Source organism: Myotis brandtii, unplaced genomic scaffold (genome assembly GCF_000412655.1).
Source record: "Myotis brandtii unplaced genomic scaffold, ASM41265v1 scaffold312, whole genome shotgun sequence".
Classification (NCBI taxonomy): domain Eukaryota; kingdom Metazoa; phylum Chordata; class Mammalia; order Chiroptera; family Vespertilionidae; genus Myotis; species Myotis brandtii.
This window is the reverse complement of record NW_005361955.1, coordinates 3,745,265-3,765,942: the sequence shown is the minus strand read 5'-3', so window position 1 is coordinate 3,765,942 and position 20,678 is coordinate 3,745,265. Positions and strand designations below refer to the sequence as shown.

At 41.4% G+C, this 20,678-nt stretch overlaps 1 protein-coding gene across 3 annotated transcripts in view; it reads left to right on the top strand.

The window, feature by feature from the left end:
* Positions 1 to 2,577: 2,577 nt before the first annotated feature.
* The window catches only part of ATG7 (autophagy related 7), a 236,862-nt gene continuing 218,761 nt past the window's right edge, over positions 2,578 to 20,678 (top strand). Inside the window, exons 1-3 of one of the 3 annotated variants that reach the window (XM_005870049.2) lie at positions 2,578 to 2,664; positions 18,165 to 18,337; positions 18,820 to 18,874. In XM_005870049.2, coding sequence (XP_005870111.1) covers positions 18,178 to 18,337; positions 18,820 to 18,874 — 215 coding nt within the window. In that variant the 5' untranslated portion in view covers positions 2,578 to 2,664; positions 18,165 to 18,177. Of the gene's footprint in view, positions 2,665 to 3,051; positions 3,145 to 18,164; positions 18,338 to 18,819; positions 18,875 to 20,678 lie in introns of those variants that run through there. The other 2 variants (XM_005870051.2, XM_005870050.2) reach the window with 2 other exon arrangements.

Sequence of the window (20,678 nt, the reverse complement as noted above, 5' to 3'; positions counted from 1 at the left end):
AATCTACCTTCAAGAACATAGTCTTCATTAATGTAGTCATAAGTTAAATTTATTCAAAGGAAGAATAAACCATCCATAGCTTTTGATAAATAGAAAATGCCTTTAAATGCTTCTTTGAGGACACATACAAGTACTTCTTGGGCCAGGCTTTAGGATACAAAGGAGAACAAGGCAGACATGATTTCAACCATATGGAGTTACTATAGGGTTGCAAGTGACAGAAATCAGCTTTGTGAATGGCTACTGAGGTGTTTTGTGGAATCCAGGAATATTTTGGATGACCGTGCCTCAGAAAGGGTTTGAGCCAAGTCAGCCACAGGAACCTCAACAGCAGAAGAAGTTCCCTCTAGAATATTGCCATTGACCTATATGGTTTATTCTTATTCCTACTGTCTATGAGCATCAGTACAAAAGTCCAAAGCTCAGGGTAAAGAATTGTCCCATGTCCACCTCAGCTGCAATCAACTCTGAAGAGAGGTGGGTGGGGGTGGGGAGCAGGTGGCACAAACATGGCTGGAGGACCAGCACTTCCCAGAGGAGAAGGAAATATTATGAGTTGGGCAGAAACTCCAAAAGGTATTAATTACAAGGATCTCAAAGTCCAGCTGGGGAAACAAGCTTATAAAGAACTAACTTCAACCTACCCTCATATAAGCTTAATAGAGTGAAGCCTAGAGGTGATGGGAGTCAGGCACATAGGAGATGACATCCCTACTGTCTTTTTAAATTTATTACATTAAATATACACAGTAAAATGCACACATTTTAAATGTAGAATTTTGACAAACACATACACTCACATCATCCCCATCTCAATCAAGATAGAAAGAACATTTCTAGAAAATTCTCATGCCCCTTTGCAGACAATGCCTCCCCTTTATGCCCCAGGCAACTACTGATCTGACTTCTATCACTATAGATTAGTTTTGCTGATTCTATAACTTTACCTAAGTGGAATCATATAATATGTTCTCTTTTTCAGTCAACATTTTGTCTAAGATTCACCCACATTTCAACTGGATTTTGAAGTTGGAGAAAGGGTTAGACCATCAGAGGAAGTGTGAGGGTATTGCAGATGGAGAAATAAACTAGCAGAGTGTGCTTCAAACACCAGAATGAATTTAGTGTGACCCAAGCATGCTGTCTGAGGGGCAGTGGCAGGGGAGGAAGCTGGTTAGTGAAAACAGTTGACAATGTTGAATTTTACTTGCGTCCCGTGCTCTTAAAAAACAGCAATGGTTAAGAAATCCTCCCCAATCCAACACACACACACACTCACTCTTTTGTGCTTCTGAAATGATTTACTGCAAAGAAACATCAATTCTCATAACTTATGTAAGACTCATGGATATCTCCTTGTTTATCTGCGGCAAGGACAGACACAGTCTTGAATTTATATTCTTTGCCTTATAAATAATTAGCTGAACTACTTGTCTTCACAGATCAAACAAAAAAGTGCCTGTTAACCAACTTTAGCTAAGCTCCCAGACTCCTTAATGTTGACTCACTCACAGGCTGAAACTGCATATAACCCCTCCTGAGAACTGGCTGGCCTCAAGGTAAAACAGTCTGATTTACTACTATTAGATCAAACCACCCTTTCCTCCCACTTTTCCACACCCATTTTTTTCTAGTCTTGTTCACTCTTCCCCACTGAAGAAACTTTTTTGCCTAACTCTTGAGACATTTGCAGATCTTTTCGTCAGAGTGATTTCCTATTGCAATATTTCCCTCCCTTGTTGCAATAGTCTCTTCCCTCTCCTCCCTCATTCTGTATAAGATTCCTTTTGGATAAAGTATCTCTTTACTAAGTCAAACAGGCTTCGATTAGAATCCTGGGCCAAAAGTTCTTTAACTTCAGCAAGCCCCTTAACTTTTCCTACCCTCCATTCTTTCCTATGTAAAATGGGAACAATATAACACCTACTTTGTTGGACCTTTGTGGCAATTAGAGATGTGAAAACCTGTAAACATGGTAGATAATCAACAAACTGTGGTCATTACTCTTATTATTATGAGTGCAAAGAGCTACATCACAGTCACTTTGTGAATGGCTTGATATATCAGATTAGGTTTATACTCACTATTGTATTTTCAACATCTCTGCACCCCTTGGCACATAATATACACTCAATAAATAATTTAGATGAATAACTATCCAATTGAAAACGGAGAGCTATGAGAATAATGCCTGGTTTAGAAAGAGCAGGTGGGTCATTATCGAATATCATTGACCTATTAAAATTCCCATTGTCTGTCTCTCCACACCTATCTCCTAATGGTCCCTGGAATACATTTGATGCTGCCTCTACTAGAAAATAGAAATGATAATTCTTGTCATCCTCTGAAAACAACAGAGACAACAGTGGAACACTTTTTTAAAAGCCTGAGGGGCATATACACATTCCCACATCGGATAAGGTGGCGCCTCTCCAGGTCAGCTCCCACCAGGGGGCCTCGCCACCATCTGATGCTCCGCCTTCCCCAGGACTCAGGTTCCTCCCACTCAATCCGGTGCTAGGGGCTCCTTTTTCCAGACTGGTCCGCGGCTCCTTGTGCGCATGCGCACCTCGAACCTCCAGCAGGCGGGGAGGCGGGGTCACGTTGCGTCATCGGGGCGCGCTTTACGGACGACGCTGCGGGGTTGCCGGAAGTTGAGCGGCGGTAAGTGAGCCGTGCTGGTGAGGGAGTCGCGGGGTCCTTTGGCGTTGGTTTTGGAGGCCCGGCGGGAGGGGGCGAACTCAGCGGCGAAGGCCAAGGTCACGGAGGGTCTCAGGATCCTCCATTCCCCACCGCGTCACTGACTCTCGTTCTCGCCCTCCTTCTCCAGTTACTTCCCCTCCGACTCGGGCAGCCCGGGTCTTCCGACCAGGAAGGTCCTAATTTCCCACGTCAGCCCCCTGAGTCCCCGACAGGAGTGCTCCGAATCCGGGTGTGGGGACTCGGGAGCCGGGCTGCCGGGCTGCTGGTCCCGGCTTCGCCCGGAGGTGCGGTGGGACTGGCAGGCGCGTCCCTCCTCTGGCTGAACCTTCTGAGTGACGAGAACGTTACTTTGAAGCGAGGACGGCAAGTTGGGCTTTTCTGAGCTCAGGTTCTTGATTCCTCGGTTGGGTCCAAGGGTTGCGAACTTGAATGCGTAGTCAGGTAAGGTAAATGGAGGTGTAAGAAAGTGTCTATGTCATGAACAGAGGCAAACTTCTATTTTTGCTGAGTTTTGAGTTTTAGGAGCACAATACTAGCGTAGATGATGTTGGAGAAGCGAAACAAACTCCAGTGTGTGCACATGTGGTCAGTCTCGATTTTTTTAAACCCTGGCAGCTAATACAATTTTTAAAAATTGGCAACTCATTAAAACATTTTGTGCAACCGAAACCAGGCATATCTATAGCTGCCAGTTTGGGTCCCAGATTTCCATTCCCATTAAATACAGTGGGGCCTTGACTTATGAGTTTAATTCGTTCGGAGACCGAACTCCTTAAGGAGCTCGTTAACTCAAATTACTCTGTCAACTCAATGCAAAAAATCGGCCGAGAGACAGCTGGTATCTCAAAAAACTCGTTAGTCGGGACACTCGTAAGTCAAGGCCCCAGTGTATTTGGATATCTTCTGTGATACCTGCACTGGTTAAATTTCTTAAGTGACAGAAGCTTACTACTGGCTACTCCTATTTGGTCTCCCCTCCCCGCCCCCCAGCTCTGAAAGTTATAAGTTGAGCTGAAAGCGGTTACCCAGGAATTTCAGCTCCTTATCCCTCCTTCAGGCTCCTAAGGATTTCACTTCCAGTTTATTGCCCACACGACTTTGAAAGCTGCTAGTTTGTTTTCCTCTTCCCACCTTTTCCTCTCCAGGCTAGGCTCTTTAATTTTATTTGAGAGAAAGAGAGAGAGAAGTGTCGATTGGTTGTTCCACTTATTTATGCACTCATCGGTTGCTTCTTTGTATGTGCCCTGACCCAGGATTGAACCCAACAACCTTGGTGTGTTGGGATGATGCTCTAACCCAGCGGTTCTCAACCTGTGGGTCGCGACCCCTTTGGGGGTCGAAGGACCCTTTCACAGGGGTCACCTAAGACCATCGGAAAACACATATATAGTTACATATTGTTTTTGTGATTAATCACTATGCTTTAATTATGTTCAATTTGTAACAATGAAAATACATCCTGCATATCAGATATTTACATAACGATTCATAACAGTAGCAAAATTACAGTTATGAAGTAGCAATGAAAATAATTTTATGGTTGGGGGTCACCACAACATGAGGAACTGTATGAAAGGGTCGCGCATTAGGAAGGTTGAGAACCACTGCTCTAACCGACTGAGCTGTTTGGTTAGGGCTCATTTTTTTTTTTTTTTTTTACCCACAGACAACTCCACAACAGCTGAGAATTTTGTTATGCACCACTGACATTGAGGCATGGAGCCTTCTTTTTAATCGTGGGGGCAGCAGTGGTGGTGATAGTTAATAGTACAATACTTTTAATGGGTGGTAGGTGTTTCAGATCCTGATAGATGCTTTAAAAAAAGAAAGAAAGGAACATAGTAATGGGACGGAGAGTAACTGGGGGGAAGCAGAAGAAGCTTTTCTCTGAGGAGGTGACATAACTTCTCATGTCACATGAAGGCATCAGAGAAAGCTTCATGTGACATAATTTTGAAACCATTTAAGAAGTTAAGTATAGGGCTCATTCAACCACAGGTCCTTTTTCTGTTCCCAGCCAGCCTCTCATAATAAAGAATAAGCATAAGTATTTATTGAGCTTCTCCTGTGCTTGGCACTGCTCCGCAAGCTGGAAATAGTAAAATGAGTAAGATACACCTCCCTGTCCTCAAGGAATTTTTTCTTCTAATTCAAGGAGATAGACAACAGCACTGTTGTATGAAGCTATTGTAGATGTTTGCTAGAGGAGGATTTAGGGTGTCATAGGTCAGACTCAGGCATCAGGGAAGGCTTCTGTGAGGAGGTGTCGCTTTGCCCAAGTCCTGAAGGTGAGAGATGGGAAGATAGTGCAGACTCTGGGGGTGGTGTGAGCAAAGGGCTGTGGGTGACAATGCATGACCTGCTGGTAGTTCACCCAAGCTGGAGGGTGGAGTTGTAGGATAAGAGGTGACTGAAAAGGCAAGCAGGAGACAGATCATGAAGGGCCTTCTGGGCAATAGCATGTTATGAACACAGACTTTGGAATCTCAAATACTTGTGTACCAATACGAGCGTTGCTGCTGAACTAGTTTTGTGACCTAGGGCAAGTCACCTTCTAAGCTTTAGTTTTCTCATCCATAAAAAGAGGAAATATAAGCCCTCCCAAGGTTGATGTGAGAATTATATAAGATAAGTGTTATCCAGTTGGCTCTGGTAGATGACAGACAATAAACTGCAGCAGTTAATATTGCCATGCGGAGAAGTTTGGACTTTACTTTGAAAGGGTGGTGCTGGAGAATGGGGCACTGAGGGATTTTAAATAAGGTGTGACAGGCTCTCATCCGTTCTAAATTACCCAGGCAGCATTGCGGTGATTACATTGAACAGGATGGGACCAGCAGGGAGACCAGTCAGGGCACTGTTGCTGTGGTCTAGGTGACAGAAGGAGGCCTGAATCAAGGCAGTGATTGTGGAGAGGGAGAAGGGTGGGTGGATTCGAAAGGTAAAGGAAGTAGGATTTGCTGGACTGGTGTGACCCCATACAGGGAAGAGGAGGGAGAAAGGAATCAAGATATTGGGGTAGGGGAGAATGAATCCTCTGCGTGGTAATAAGTAGTAACAGAGTTCTTTGATTAGAGTTCCCTGATTATTCCTGACCTTCTCTCAAATTGCCTCAGTCCTCCAATTTTACCCATGGAATAGCGAAGTTCACAAATGCTTTCCTTTTCTTCTCTATCCCCCAATCCTTACTTAAATTTTTCTCTGTGTAAGTAAGACCCAATTGTGATTCAAGGGAGAAAAAATAGGTGGTGCCTTGCTACTAAGTAGACAATATGCACCTCCATGGTTTTGGCAGACTGGGTCACAGCTATTCATTTGGTATCAGTCCAGCCCCAGAATGATTACCGTTGACATTACCTCATACTTTCTTCATTCTGATTACCCTCCTTTGAACTTGTTCTTGTTTGACAGTCTCTCTTTGTGTGGTGTAGAAAGGAAGTCCTCTTTCCTCAAGGAGTCTGGTCATGAAAAGCAGGGCTTTTTCTTGAGATAACCCAAGGCCCCATCTGGCTTTGTTGTAAACACACACATCACATCGTGCTCTTAACACTGTCACGCTGTCAGCTCTTAGCATTGCTCAGTGCTTTTCATTTGTACGTGAGCAGCTCTCTTACCTGTCTCCTTGTCTTTCACATTTTCATTCCCCTCCCAGCCTCTTAACCGTGCCTTTGAGTCTCCCAAGTCATCAGACCTCGATGTTGCCAGAACTCCTAAACGCTTTTCCTTCCTAATCTTTTGAATTCTCCGCACATCTGATATTGCCTGATATTCTTTCACATATGAAAAACTACTCCTGCTTTGTAGTATTTCTCTGGCCATTTCCCCCTGAGATTCCATTGTGGGCTCTTTTCCTCCTTTTGTCACTTAAATGCTGGTTTTCTCCAAGGCTCTGCCTTCTCTACTTTTCCCAGCTTCAACTCCCATTTATGTGCCAGTGACCCCTGCTCTACTTGAGCCTGGCTCTCTCCTGAGTGCCAGCCCTCAAATTCACCAAGTTCAAAGTGAAGCTCAGCATCTCCACCAAACCTGTGATTCACCATTCTGTAGTCTCACCCATCCTCCTCCTTCCATTTAGTCATTAAGAACAGAACCCTGGGAGTCATTGTGGACTTTTTCCCTCTCATACCATCCCTCTGAGCCCAGGTAGTCATCAGAATCCTTGATATCGATTGACACGTCTTCGTCTTCTCTATTTTCTCTCCTACTGCCTTAAATCAGGTTCTTCTTACTTCCTGCCTATATTCCTGCATGGCCTCCTAGCTGGTTCCCTGCCTTAGCAGTCTGGCCCTCACTGGTGTTTGTGCCCTTTCTGAAATACAGATCTTTGCTAAAATACAAATCCCTGTTTCTTCAGTCTAAGTTAGATACCCCTCCTTCCTCCTCCCAAACACCCTATACAACATCACATTGTACTGTCCTAATTTTACCCACAAACTGCCATACTGTCTCTCCTGGTCTGTCTAACCCTTAAAACTATTAGATCCTTAAAAGCAGGAACCATAGCTTTCTTTGCCATTGAATCCTGAAATATAGCACAGGGACTAGTACATAATATGATTGTTTATTGGAGGAATAACTAAATGGAAACTCCAGTGACTTTGGCACATGTTTTGTTGATAATATTAGTTCTACTTTTGAGTACCGTGTGTCAGATACATTATTTTCTAATTGAATCCTCACAGTAATTCTGTATCATATGTGGTGTCCCATCTTATACATGGGGAAATAGGCTCAGAGAAGTTAAATCACTTGCACGAGGTTGTGTGGCCAGAAGCAGAAGTGGGATTTGAACTTGGGTCTCTTTGGCTTATGAAGAAGTCATGCCCTTCTGTCCTTGTACTGCCTCCAGTGTATCAGACTGCATTGTTGTCCAACTGTGGAGTTTTTTTGGACTGAGATTTATGACCCTATATTTACCTCTGAAATTTTTAATCTTGTTAAAATAGGCCTGTGATTGCAGGCGGTAAGAATTTTTTTTATTCTAAATTTTTGTTATCCGTTGTATTGCCTATTCCTTCCTGCTTCGTGTCATGTGTAGAGATGATAAGCAAACATTGTTATCCATGACACTGATAAAATGTAATAACAATACCTTATTGAATTGATTGGTTTGTCAGTTTTACTGCTTAAGCCCTTAACACAAGGTTAAGCATACATGAAATACTTAGTAAATACTGATGGATATTCATTAATATAGCTAAATAAAATACAGTAGTCCCACCTTATCCATGAGGGATACGTTTCTAGACCCACAGTGGATGCCTGAAACCATGGATAATTCTGAACCCTGTATGTATTGTTTTTTCCTATGCATACATACCTGTGATAAAGTTTAATTTATAAATGAGGCACAGTAAGAGATTAACAACAATAACTCATAATAAAATAGAATATTTACAATAATATACTGTAAATTATGTGAATGTGGTCTCTGTCAAAATATTGTTCTATACTCACCCTTCTTGTGATAAAGTGAGATGATAAAATGCCTATGTGGTGAAGTGAATGATGCAGGCATTGGGGTGTAGGCTACTTTTGACCTATCTATACATCAGGAGGATCAGCTGCTTTGGGTAATCCTGGATCATTGAGCCATGATGATATCTGGTCAGATGTCCAGAGTAGGTGATGTCAATAGTTGAGAATCCTTGAAAATTGAAGGGTTTGTTTTTGTTTCTGTTTTTGTTTACTAAAAGGGGGGTAGCATATACAGTGTGGATACGCTGGACAAAGGGATGATTAACAACCATGGCAGGATGGAGCTGGCCAGTGTAAGATTTCATCACACTACTTAGAACAGTGTGCAATTTAAAACTTAGTAATTGTCCTGAAGTTTTTTAATTAATATTTTTGGACTATGATTGACCTTGGTTAATTGAAACTGTGAAACAGAGGGAACTACTGTAAAAATAAATTGGACAGGACCAAAGACTGAGCCAAAGACTTACCACTATTAGTTCCTTTCTTATTACATCAGTTAATTCCTTAATCAGCATTCTTTGAATAATATTATCTTACCAGTTCTTAATTCTTCTATGTTAGTATTTAATTCCTATATCTTCATCTTATCTACTAGGATATCTGGAGCAGTCTTGTCAGAGACCTTGCTGAGTTCCAGATATATCCTGTTTATGGCTCTTCTGTGGTCAAGGCAGAAATAAGTTATTTTGTAGTGCCGCCTTCTTAAATAAACCATAGTGGCCTCTTGTGATTACTCAGTACTGCTGCATACAGTTGTGCAGGTTGTGTACTGTGCAAGAGGTCACATCTAGGGGGTTCTGTTTAGATCATAGGTATTATGGATGTATTTTTATAATGACAGTTGTTTTATTTTGGCAGACAAGAGTAAAAAGCCTTGAGCTTTCTGAGAAATGGAAGTAAAATGTCTTAAAGGGTACAATTTTCTAATTGTACATGTGGACTAGAATGGCTCATATGGCATTTTTCCTTGGAGCAAAGTATCTGTTCAGTGGGATATAGAATCCATCCTTATTCTCATCTTTGGAAATCAAATATCTTGAAAATCTGAAATCAAGTACTGGCTTGCCCCAATTTTTTAGCACTTCTCTCATTTTCCAGAACTCCTTAATAGTCCCAAAAGTGGAAACCACAGAAACTGTTATTCATAAGCAAGCCTTCATTTTTTTCAGCCAGGTTTTAGGAAACAATCACAGATTTTAGTTATTGGTTGACATTAAGGACTCCCCAGCAATTCAGGTAAATCCAGGTGGCTGTACCTCATGTATAGAATAGAGCAATGTGACACTGTTGATTGGTGAATGTAACAAAAACCACTCAAAAGTAGACATGCTGTTTGTTTTCCATCACCCTTGTGTTGTCTCTTTCTCCACTTCCCAGATTTCCTCAGCTGTTACTCTCACTCCTTCATAGGCATGCCACACCCCCACAATACTGGTATCTAGTGGGTCTGTTCTCAAAAAACTGAGGCTGGATGAGAGCAGATTATAGGTGAAGGTTCGGGTTATTACAATAGAAAAATAAATAAAAGAAAAACAATTCCCAGAAGTAACCAGTGAGAATGCAGGTTACAGTTTGAAGACTATGGAAGTGACTGATTGACCTTCTAAAGGAACAAATGTTGATTCTGTAGGGTAGGTGGCTCACATGGAGGTGAGGGGACAACTCGTCCGTAATAGCAATTTTCCTGCCTGCTTATGTAATCAGCTATTGCCACCTAACAGAACAGTCACAAAAAGCCATTTTGTCTTGTGGAGACATCAGTTTGGCTTAGGGGCATCTTGACTCAAATGCAATTTTTAAAAGAAATTGAGGCATCTGTACCCAGCTGGTTCCCCTATGGGAGTCCTGAGTTTTCATCTCCCTGTAAAGCCTAATCTTTCTTCTAAGTTTGGAACTTCTCCCCCTTGTTTTGGAAATGAAGGTTTTTTAAACCTCCCTCTTTAGCAGTCTTGCAAATTATTTCCAAAACTCACGAAGTTGCAGAAGCATCATTAGCCTACAGAACGTGCATTAGCCCCATATGCCAGAGGGGCCCTCTCCCCACTTCTGGCCATCTCCACCTCCTTTTTACCCATCAGCAGCTAAGAACATATTCTATTTGTCAGTGGGACTTGGTCATGTGGTTTGGTGCTTATTTTAATGACTGTCAGAGCTCAAAGCCCCACAGCTGGGAAAATGAGAACAGAAGCTTGATCTATGTGCGACATTTGGCCCAGAGGAGCTACTTTAGGACCAAATTGTGGTTATTCTGGCACTTCTGCTAAGTGAACGGCCCCACGTGGCCTCAGAGAAATTGAACAGAGTGCTCCTCACCCCTTAGAACTTGTCCCCTGGACTTCCCCTGGATGATCTATAGCAGGAGACCATCTGTTTCATTTTAATTAAACTGCCTCTGTGACTACCATGAAGAGTGCTGAGATTTCAGTGAGATGTGTTTTGAGGCAGGTAAAGTTTTCATAGTGAGCATGGGGAAAAGCAACCACATTAGTCAGGCACTGTTGTGTTTGGGGGTGGGATTGGGGGGGGGTGACAAGAAAAACTGATAGCAGCTACCATTATTGACTGCTGGCTGTATTCCAGGCACTGTAACAGCCGCATCACATACATTCTCATTTAGCCTTCCCAACAACCTCCTAGGTTGGGTGTAATTATCCTTATTTTACAGATGAGGACATCAAGGCACAGGGGATGAAGTTACCTGTCCATGTCTATTCAGCCAGTGAGAGGTGGAGCCAGAACTCAAAATTGAGTTTGTCTGACTGAAGACCAAGCTCCCAACTACCTTAACTTTTAGCATTTTCTCTGAACCATTCAAAACTCCTGTGCCCTTCCCAAGCAAACAAACAAAAGCCCAACAATACACATGGAAAAATTATAGTTAGAGATTTTTTAGTATAGTCAGGCTGGTCTGTTTTTCTGCCCTCCTTCCAAGGGTCTAGTTTCCCTAAAGACAGGTTTGTTTGTTTTTCTATCTCTCTGATTGCTGTTTCCTTTCTACCAGTTGTACCTCTTCATTTCAAAAATCCTGTACTGGTGTAATATTTGCTGTGTCCAATCCTGTTGGTCTCCCCCAGAGGGAGAATGATTGGGCAGACTCAATCCAGGAAGCACTTTTGCTCCAATCCTATCTAATAATAAACAAACATGGTAATTAACTGTACCTTCGCTATTATCGCCATTGGCTGATCAGCTCGATATGCAAATTAACCGCCAACAAAGATGGCGGCTAATTTGCATACTGCAGGCAGGGCGGGACCCCGGGAGCCGCCATCCAGGCCCCCGTGTGAGACCCCAGGAGCCACGGGAAAGCCAGGCCGCAGGCAAGGCGGCCACCTGGGACCCAGGAGCCCATAGGCGAGGTCTGCAGGCAAAGCAGCGATCAAGCTATGTCGGGGAGGGTCGGGAGCAGAAGGAGCTACAGGAGCAGCTCTGGCCGGAGAGTGAAGACTCCCGCCGGAGTGAGGAGCAAAGACTGAAGGCTCCAGCCGCAGCGAAGACTGTGTCCAGAGTGAAGATGGAAGGCGGTGGCCAGAGTGAAGGTCTGGGTCCTGGGTGCCAGAGGAAAACTGGTGCTGGCAGCCAGGGGAAAGAAGGCCTATTGTATGAATGTTCATGCAACGGGCCTCTAGTTAATTTTATAAGATGCAAAACCAAAATACTTGCATCTTCTTGGCTTAATGATGCTGACATATGTGTGAGAGTGTTCTTTGTAGACTGCATTTACCATTTCATAAAGATGTGTTTGCATCATTACAAGGTACATATTGTAGACCAGCAAATGTGGCCTTGGAATCTGGTCTTACAATCTGTTTTCCCCTCAGCATCCTTGCAGATCTCTGCTACTCTCAAAAAGATTTTTCCCAAAATGTCAGTCTCCCTAAAAACAAAATACATTATTGTCACCTTCAAAGGATCAAAGATAACAGGTTTGGAAAATCATTTAGTCCAGGGGTCAGCACACTACAGCTTGCAGGTCAGATCCTGCTCAGGGCCTTTGTGTGTGTGTGTGTAGCTATGAGCTAAGAATGTTTTTTACATTCTTCAAGAGTTGTAAAAAAAAAAAAGAAAATATGACAGGAACTGTTTTGGCCTGCAATGCCTAAAATATTTACTATCTGGCCCTTTTCAGAAAAAGCCTGCCAACCCCTGGCCTCTTGCCTGACTGCCTGATACAGTAATCCTTTGTGCACTGTTACTTGGCAAATAATCATCTAATATATGCTTGAACACTTTCACTAATGGAAAATTCATTTTCTTTCCAGTCACTTTATTTCCTATTTGGATAATTCAGGCTATTAGTAATTTTTAAAATCTACTGAAATTTGTCTCACTATAGCATCCATCCTTTGGCCCTTTTGTGGGGAAAAGAGCTATTATTTCATGTCAACATTTACTGAGCTAATATACTCTAGGCACTGTGCTAAGTGCTGAAAAAAGATGAATAAGACATGTTTTTTTCATCAAGGATATCCCAGGTGTTATTTCTTGGCACTAAAGCAGTTGAGCTGGCAGTGTTACCTCTCTCATTCCCTGTCTTTGAGCCATTGGGTTAGGACTTTTGTCTTTAATGATTTTACTTATTTTTGAATTGTTATCCCACACACACAAAATTCAGAAGGGCAAAGGGTCATACAGTGAAAATAAGGTTCTCCTGACTCTGGTCTCCTGACCCCATAGCTTCTTTCTTAGGAAGTCACTACTAATAGACATTTCCTGTAGGGATTTGATGTTAAAGAACAGCACAAACACAAGGTTTAGGTTCATTTGGACAGAAACTTTTAATTAAGTCTCCAAAGGTACTGTTTTTAATCTATTTGTAAGTTTCTGAGAATGACTTAGTTTTATTTTCATAAAAGCCTGAAATTTGCACCAAGTTTGGGTGTTAGACACAGCCCCAGAGGGTCCCTATTGCTTAACCACTCACCTACTTTTTCAGTTTAATCTTAACTAGATGTTTTGGTTACTGCTGGGATTCTTGTTCATTACAGTATTGAATTCTCATGAAAGCCCTTCCTCTTTCATTGGAAGTAACACAATCCCTTCTTGTGTAACTCCTGAGTTTCATATCCTGAATATGATAGAAATAGTTTGAAATAAAATTGAGCCATACTTATAATGATGCCTCTGTCCGTTTCTTTTCTTGACTATGTCAGTATGTAATGTTGAAGGCCAGAAATCTCACTGTCTAGGGTTGTATAGGCAAGTCTTAATTTTTAGGAAGCAGGTAATGTTTGGACCTAGGTTAGTTACACATAAATGACTTTGTATCAATGACTCACTTCCCACTCCCTCCAGAATTCCCTCTCATGGTTACTTCTTTAACCTTCCCTTCCAGTTTAGGGAAGATGGCAATGTGACATAGATGTATAGGTTCCTAATGATACATTTATATTTGAGTATCCTATTTAGATGTTTCCAGCAGACACCTAATCACATGTTGCTGCTGTTGCTTAAGACCTTCCCATTTTCTTAGCCTGTCAAACAACCGTTCAGCAGCTGAACACCAGCCATATTCTTTTGTGAAATAGGCTCTTGGATTCTGTTTGGAATTTCTCGACGATCAAATAAGTCAGAAATGTTTGAAGGATATATCTGTTATGCAGATTACTTTCTTAGTATGCCTGTCCTTTATCTTCTAAGTGGTCGTCCTGAGTAACTTCACCAGCCGCTGCAGTGCTGTGTGGAAGAGGGTTTTCTCCTTTGTCCCTGGCACTGGTAAATTCCATCTTGCACTCAGCAGGTCATCAAAGTGATGATGTGAACAGGTTTCTGTTGACCTTTAAGAGTGTGTAGGGACCAGATGACCCATCACACAGAGGAAACCCATTTGTACCACTCTCTGCTACTGTGTTGAGTTCCTTCCATATTCAGTGATTGCTCTGGCTTTTTCTTCTTGGTTGTCGAGTCAAGAGAAAATGTGTTGTGTTGTGTGTGTGTGTGTGTGTGTTTTCAAAATAATTGGTTATTTTTTAGCATATGTGGGGCTGATGGGCAATATAAAGGTTCTGAAAGGGGGGAGTAGGGTACGCCTTCCTTCAAGGAAGTATAGTATAGTATGAAAGTCGGGGCTTTGAAGCCACCAGACCTGGGTCATAAACTCAGCTGTTCCACTTTCTGTGTGACTGGGCAAGTTACTTAACCTCTTCCTTCTTCCCGTTTTCTTTTCTGTACAGCCGCTATTACAGTGGTCCTCCCTTATCCATAGTTTCACAGTATTTGTTACCTATAGTCAACCGTGGTTTAAAAATATTAAATGGAAAATTCCAGATATAAACAAGTCATAGGTTTTACGTTGCACACCATTTTGAGTAGCACGATGAAATCTCATGCCATCCCACCTGGGACGTGAATCATCCTTCTGTCCAGTGTATCTACACTGTATATGCTACCTGCTCATTAGTCACTTAGTAGCCATCTCTGTTATCAGATAAACTGTCTCATTATCACAGGGCTTGTGTTTAAGTGACTCTTATTCATACTTACAGTGGCCCCAAATCACAAGAGTAGTGATACTGGCAATTGAGATATGCCAAAGAGAAGCCATAAAGTGCTTCTATAAGTGAAAAGGTATGAATGTATAGGAAAAAAACATAGTATATAGGTTCGATACAATCTGCAATATCAGGCATCCACTGGGCATCTTGGAACATATTCCCCACAGATAAGAGGGAACAATATTCAATGATTTTTAAAAGGGTATGATCAAAAAAGCAAGGACGGTTTGGCCAACGTGGCTCAGTAGTAGAGCATAGACCTATGAACCAGAAGGTCACAACTTGATTCCCGGTCAGGACACATGCCCTGGTTGTGAGCTTGGTCCCCATTGTGGGGCATGCAGGAGGCAGTCCATCAATTATTCTCTCTCATTGTTAATGTTTCTCTCTCTCCCTCACCCTTCCTCTCTGAAATAAATAAATAAAATATATATTTTTAAAAGCAAGTATGGTTCGTGGGGATAAATGCTCTAATGGAAGTTTTCCTTTGGAGAAGGGAACTACTGATATCTGCTACTATGGGTTTTAATGAAAGTTTCATAAAGGATCTTATGAGATGAGACATTTTCCTGGTAGATGGGGAGAGGTTTCCAAGGGGCATCAGCAAAGGCATGAGGCCGAGAAACTGGGGGGCTAAGGCAGGGATGACACCTGACTCTCTGTGTCTTAAGTCTAGTAAGGGTTTGGTTGGTTGGTTGGTTAACAATGGAGCCACCAATACAGATCAGTTCTGTGGCACCTTATTGTTTAGAGAAGATCGGGACTGAAGTCAGTGACCCATGAACACATTTCTGCGGGGAGTGGAGGTGTGAGATGGCATTGTTTGGTGCATGACGCTGCAGGTCCATACTAAGGCAGCAGAGAGTTTTAAAGACAGTGATGCATTGTCCTTTGTGATCGACTAAGCTTATTGATTATGTAGAAAAATATTTAATTATTATAGTTCCCACTTCTTGTTTTCTGTTTGTTTTTCTGCGTTTGTTAAGTCCCCATTGTGAAAGTTTTATTAATTCCTAATTGGATTTCTGTTGGCAAAGAATATTTTTAAATATGACAAACACATTAAGCCTGTTGAAAAACAACCACCTATGAAGAATCCAGTAGCAAACTTAACTGGCCTCTGGAACATGCCGGGACACACACAGTTGGTTACTTTCCCATGCTGATTCTACCCTTACAGCATGTTCTGTTTTTAATAATCTACCCTCAAATTCCACTTTAGAAAGCTACCACTGAGCTCCTTTTAAAAATTAAAATCCAATGGCATTGACCAGGCCTCGTTTTCTCCTCCTTCTCCTTCTCCTCCTCCTCCTCCTTTTTTTTACTTTTAGTGTTCTTTGCCACCATTTGTCATTACTCTCTTTAAACTTTTTCTTTTCTTTTTTCTTTAATGCAGTGTGCAGATATGGTTTAATCTTTTCTTGATAATGTTTGATTTTTAAATTTATTTTTTATCATTTACAGTATTATAAATGTTCCCATTTCCCCCCCTTTCCCTCCTCCTCCACTCAACCCCTGTCCCATCCCAGGCCTTCATTACACTACTGTCTGAGTCCATCGGCTATGCATATATGCATAGAAATTCTCTGGTTCACCTCCTTCCCTCACCCTAACCCCCCTCCTCTGAGATCTGTCAGTCTGTTCCATGCATTCATGTCTCTGGACCGATTTTGTTTGTCAGTTTATTTTGTTCATTAGATTCCACATATATGTGAGATCATGTGGTATTTGTCTTTTACTGGCTGGCTTATTTAGCTTAGCATAATAATCTTCAGAACCATCCATGCTGTCACAAAGGGTAAGAGATCCTTCTTTTTTAAAACCTGTAATACCTGACTATTTAGTCAGGAAAACTGACCTCTTTTCCCTTAGATTGTAAAATTTAAAAAATGACAACAGTAGCTGTCTGGTGTGAATTATTCAAAATTATACCTTTTTTTTTTCAGATCGGTAAAAAATAAATACCGGTGCTCTGACCGGTATTTTGAACCTACAACCTTTTGGTGTAGATTCAAAATACCGGCCAGAGCTACCTAGCCAGAGCTAGCCTCACTTTTGAAGCCTTCCCCATCCATGTCCTGTGTAACCCACTTAGCTTTGTGTGTGCATTGCTGTTGAATGGTACCAGCCCTCCTACTAAAAACAGCTAGGCTCATGCATCCTGGTTTCTACCACAGCAGTTCCCTGTCTTTTTCCTTCAGCCTTCTGCCCATCTTCAACACTCTACTCCTTCACAGAAGCTTTCTCCCTGCTCTGCTCCACACTCCATGTTGATTTTTAGCACCTTTATGTAATACTAACTTTGCATTTTTCATATAGATACTATCAGTCCAAAGCTCCTTATCTCTAATTCTAAAATCCAACAAGTTTGGAAGACTGAAAGCTATTTAATAACCTTGGCACAAAACTCAGGCAAAATCTCTTTGAGTTAATGTAAACTGTCTTTTTAATTTATTTATTCCATCTAGTGTGCCTATTTATACATTCTGCTGCAGAAATATGAATTTGGTGATGGGGTAGTTGGACAGGATGGAAAGTGAAGGGAACGTATCAACCCACACTTTTTGGAACTGCCAAGTTTCTCTAGTATTGTGCTTCTTAGACTGGGGTACCTGTACTTATGAGAGTGTGCAGGGAATATAGGGAGTTACCATGTATACCAGCTCGATTGCCAGGGGGGTCAACTTTATTTGATGATTTGAGGGAAAATATGAAATATTAAAAGTAAATGTAGTAAGGCACAAAATTTTCATGCATTTAAAGGATAAAAGGTGAGATTTCAGAGAAATGCAGGCACTGTGGTTAGCTGGGAAGAAACGTCTTCATTCTCCTTGGCTGGAGTGCTCAAGCACTGTTCCATTGGTCTATTTGTCTGTTTTTATGCCATCGTGGTACCTTTTGCTTTTTCTTAGGATTTTTTTTTTTCTATTTGGGGTCTTCTGTGGTTCTATCTAAATGTTAGGAGAGTTTTTTTTATCTCTGTAAGACATGCCATTGGAATCTTGATAGGGATTGCATTAAATCTATAGATGTCTTTTGGTAGTATTGATATTTTAACAATATTAATTCTTCCAATCCATGAACACTGGATACCTTTCCATTTCTGTCTTCTTTGACTTCTTTCATTAACGTCTTATAGTTTTCAGTAGAGATCTTTCACCTCCTCAGTTAAATTCATCCTAAGTATTTTATTGTTTTGATACTAATATAAATGGGGGTAGATTTCTTTGTTTCTTTTTCAGGAAGTTCATTTTTAGTGCTTAGAAACACTACTAATTCTTGCATGTCAGTTTTATATTATGCAACTTTACTGAATTCATTGATTAGATCTAGCCATTTTTTGGTTAAGTCTTAAGGATTTTCTCTATATAAAATTGTGTTATCTGGGAATAGAAACAGTTTTACTTCCTTTCTTTAAGCATTATTACAAATGTTTATTTTTACCATGTTTTGTGCTATTTAGTTGTGTTCTATTTTGTTTTTCAGTAGGCACCAAATAATGGCAGCAGCTACGGGGGATCCTGGACTCTTTAAATTGCAGTTTGCCCCCTTTAGCAGTGCCTTGGATGTTGGATTTTGGCATGAGTTGACCCAGAAGAAGCTGAATGAGTATCGGCTGGATGAAGCTCCCAAGGACATTAAGGGTTATTACTACAATGGTAGGCAATATTAAACTCCATTTCCATCATCTTCTGTTACCTTCTCTGCCCTCCAGTATAGGGTCAGCTTTCTTTTAGCAAGGACACCTTTGTCTTTTACAACTAATGGTCTTCCCCAGTTTCTATTTTACTTCCTGACTTTTGACCCAAGTTTATTTTTACCTCTTTTTTCCCTATTGTGGGAAAAGGAAAGGGAGCTGTAAAACCCCAGTTATTAATCCAAAGAACTAATACTGATTACTTAGTATTGCTGGGGGAGAGGATTGGAAATATTTTTTCCCAATGAAATTTTTTTCTATATTCTTGGCAAATTTCTCAAATTCACAAAAGCTCTGTCATTTTATGCTAAGCCTCTGTTATAACCACGAATTGGATGGGGCACTTTGGGCTCAACAAAGAGAACAAAATTACTCCCAAATATTTTTGTTTTGAATGCTGCTTTTAATGACTTACGATTGAAATGTGATAATGCTTCTGTGCAGGTGATTCTGCCGGGCTTCCAGCTCGCTTAACATTGGAGTTCAGTGCTTTTGACATGTGAGTATTTTTTGCTCCAAATCTATAGTGAAGAACACTGTTTGCTGTTTTCAAGAAATGAGTACTCTTAGCCTCTCTCGTAGGTGGACCACAGAGAAACTAAGGTCGCTCCTGGTGAATAGAGCCAGTTCCTCATGATTCTCTTTACCTCCTATAACACAGAGACAAATGCTAGATGCTTAAGACTGTCTCATTTATTTTTTCAGCAGGTGTTTATCAGAGCCTGTTTGGTACCAAGTACCATGTAGATTGATTGATACTTAGATAACATTCCTCCTGAGTTTGATTGTAGTTAATATTTTGTGATTCTTTATTGGTATTTCTTGATTTATTCCTTTAGTTGGTTATCTATGAGCATCACTGAATGTGTATTAGGCTACTTCTATATAGAAGCTACCGTGCAAGGTATTCTAGGGATATACATAGAAATATGACATATACCCTCAAAGAGTTTTTTGTCTGGTTGGAGGCCATGGGGAGTTGATGCAGAGAAAAGAGGCATTTATTGATTTAAATAACTAAGCATTTTCACATACATAAATAATCTTTTCAGACCTGCCAGGTGTAATTTCTCTCTTTCTTCCAGATGAGGGAACTATGGGTCAAAAGGTAAAATGGCTTGCCAAAGGTCACATGTGGCCTAATTTAGGAAGCTCTAATGAGAGAAAGGTAAAGTGTATTTCTGAGGTTGCATTGAGTAGCCAGGGGCATTTTGTTATCATCTACAGAAATAGAGAAACCGGAAGGGAGCTAAAATTTTAGGAGGAGGTAAGTTTGTTTTAGAACATGTTGAGATGACAGCATCTAGTAGAAATGTCCAGAGGCACTGGAGTCAAGCAGGGTTGGTCAGACTAGGTTTGAGAGTCTTCCACGAAGAAAAGATCATGAGGCTGTAAGAGAGGAAGAGACTCTCCTATAAGAAGAACAAAAGGCCAGAACATACCTGATTAGGGAGGACAAGAAGATTCAGAACTACCAAAGGAGATGGGAGTTGTCAGAGAGGAGAAAGAACCAGAAAAGAGTTATAGAAACCAAAGAAGGAAGTGTTTTCAGGAAGGAAAGAGATGGTCTACAATGTCAGAAGCAGAAAGGTCAGAGTTCAATGCAAGGGTCACTGGATTTGATTAGGTCTTTTGTGGTCCTTGAGAACTGTTTTTCAAACTGAATTCTACACAGAAGAGTGGAACAGGATCCTTGTTGGGGCCCTATAAAACAATTGAGAATTAAAGACTTATAGCAAGCATGTCAAACTCACAGCCTGCGAGCTGCATATGGCCCACAATGAATATTTTTGTGGCCCAGCCAATATAACGGTATGTAAGAAACGTTTTAATAAATATTTCGTAACTTAATTTTTACAATATCCTCTTACACATCTACACCAATAAAAGACAAGCATGCAAATTGACCGTGCCTTTGCTATGCCTTAAGCCACACCCACCAGCCAATCAGAGTGACTATATGCAAATTAACCCAACCAAGATGGTAGCCGGCAGCCACGGAGCTGGAGCAAGCAGGAGGCTGGGTTGCCCCAGTGATGGAGGAAGCCAAGCTTCCCGTCTGCCGCTGCTGGCTCTGAGCTCCACTGAAGGCAACAAAGTTTCAATGATAGAAGATAAATAAACCCCAGATACCTGCTTTCAGCCGGCCGTGGCCACGGAGCTGGAGCGAGCAGGAGGCTTGGGTTGTCCCTGGTGATGGAGGAAGCCAAGCTTCCCGCCCGGCTGCCGGCTCTGAGCTCCACTCAAGGCTACAAAGTTTCAATTATAGAAGGTAAATAAATCCCAGAATAAAAAAGAAAAAA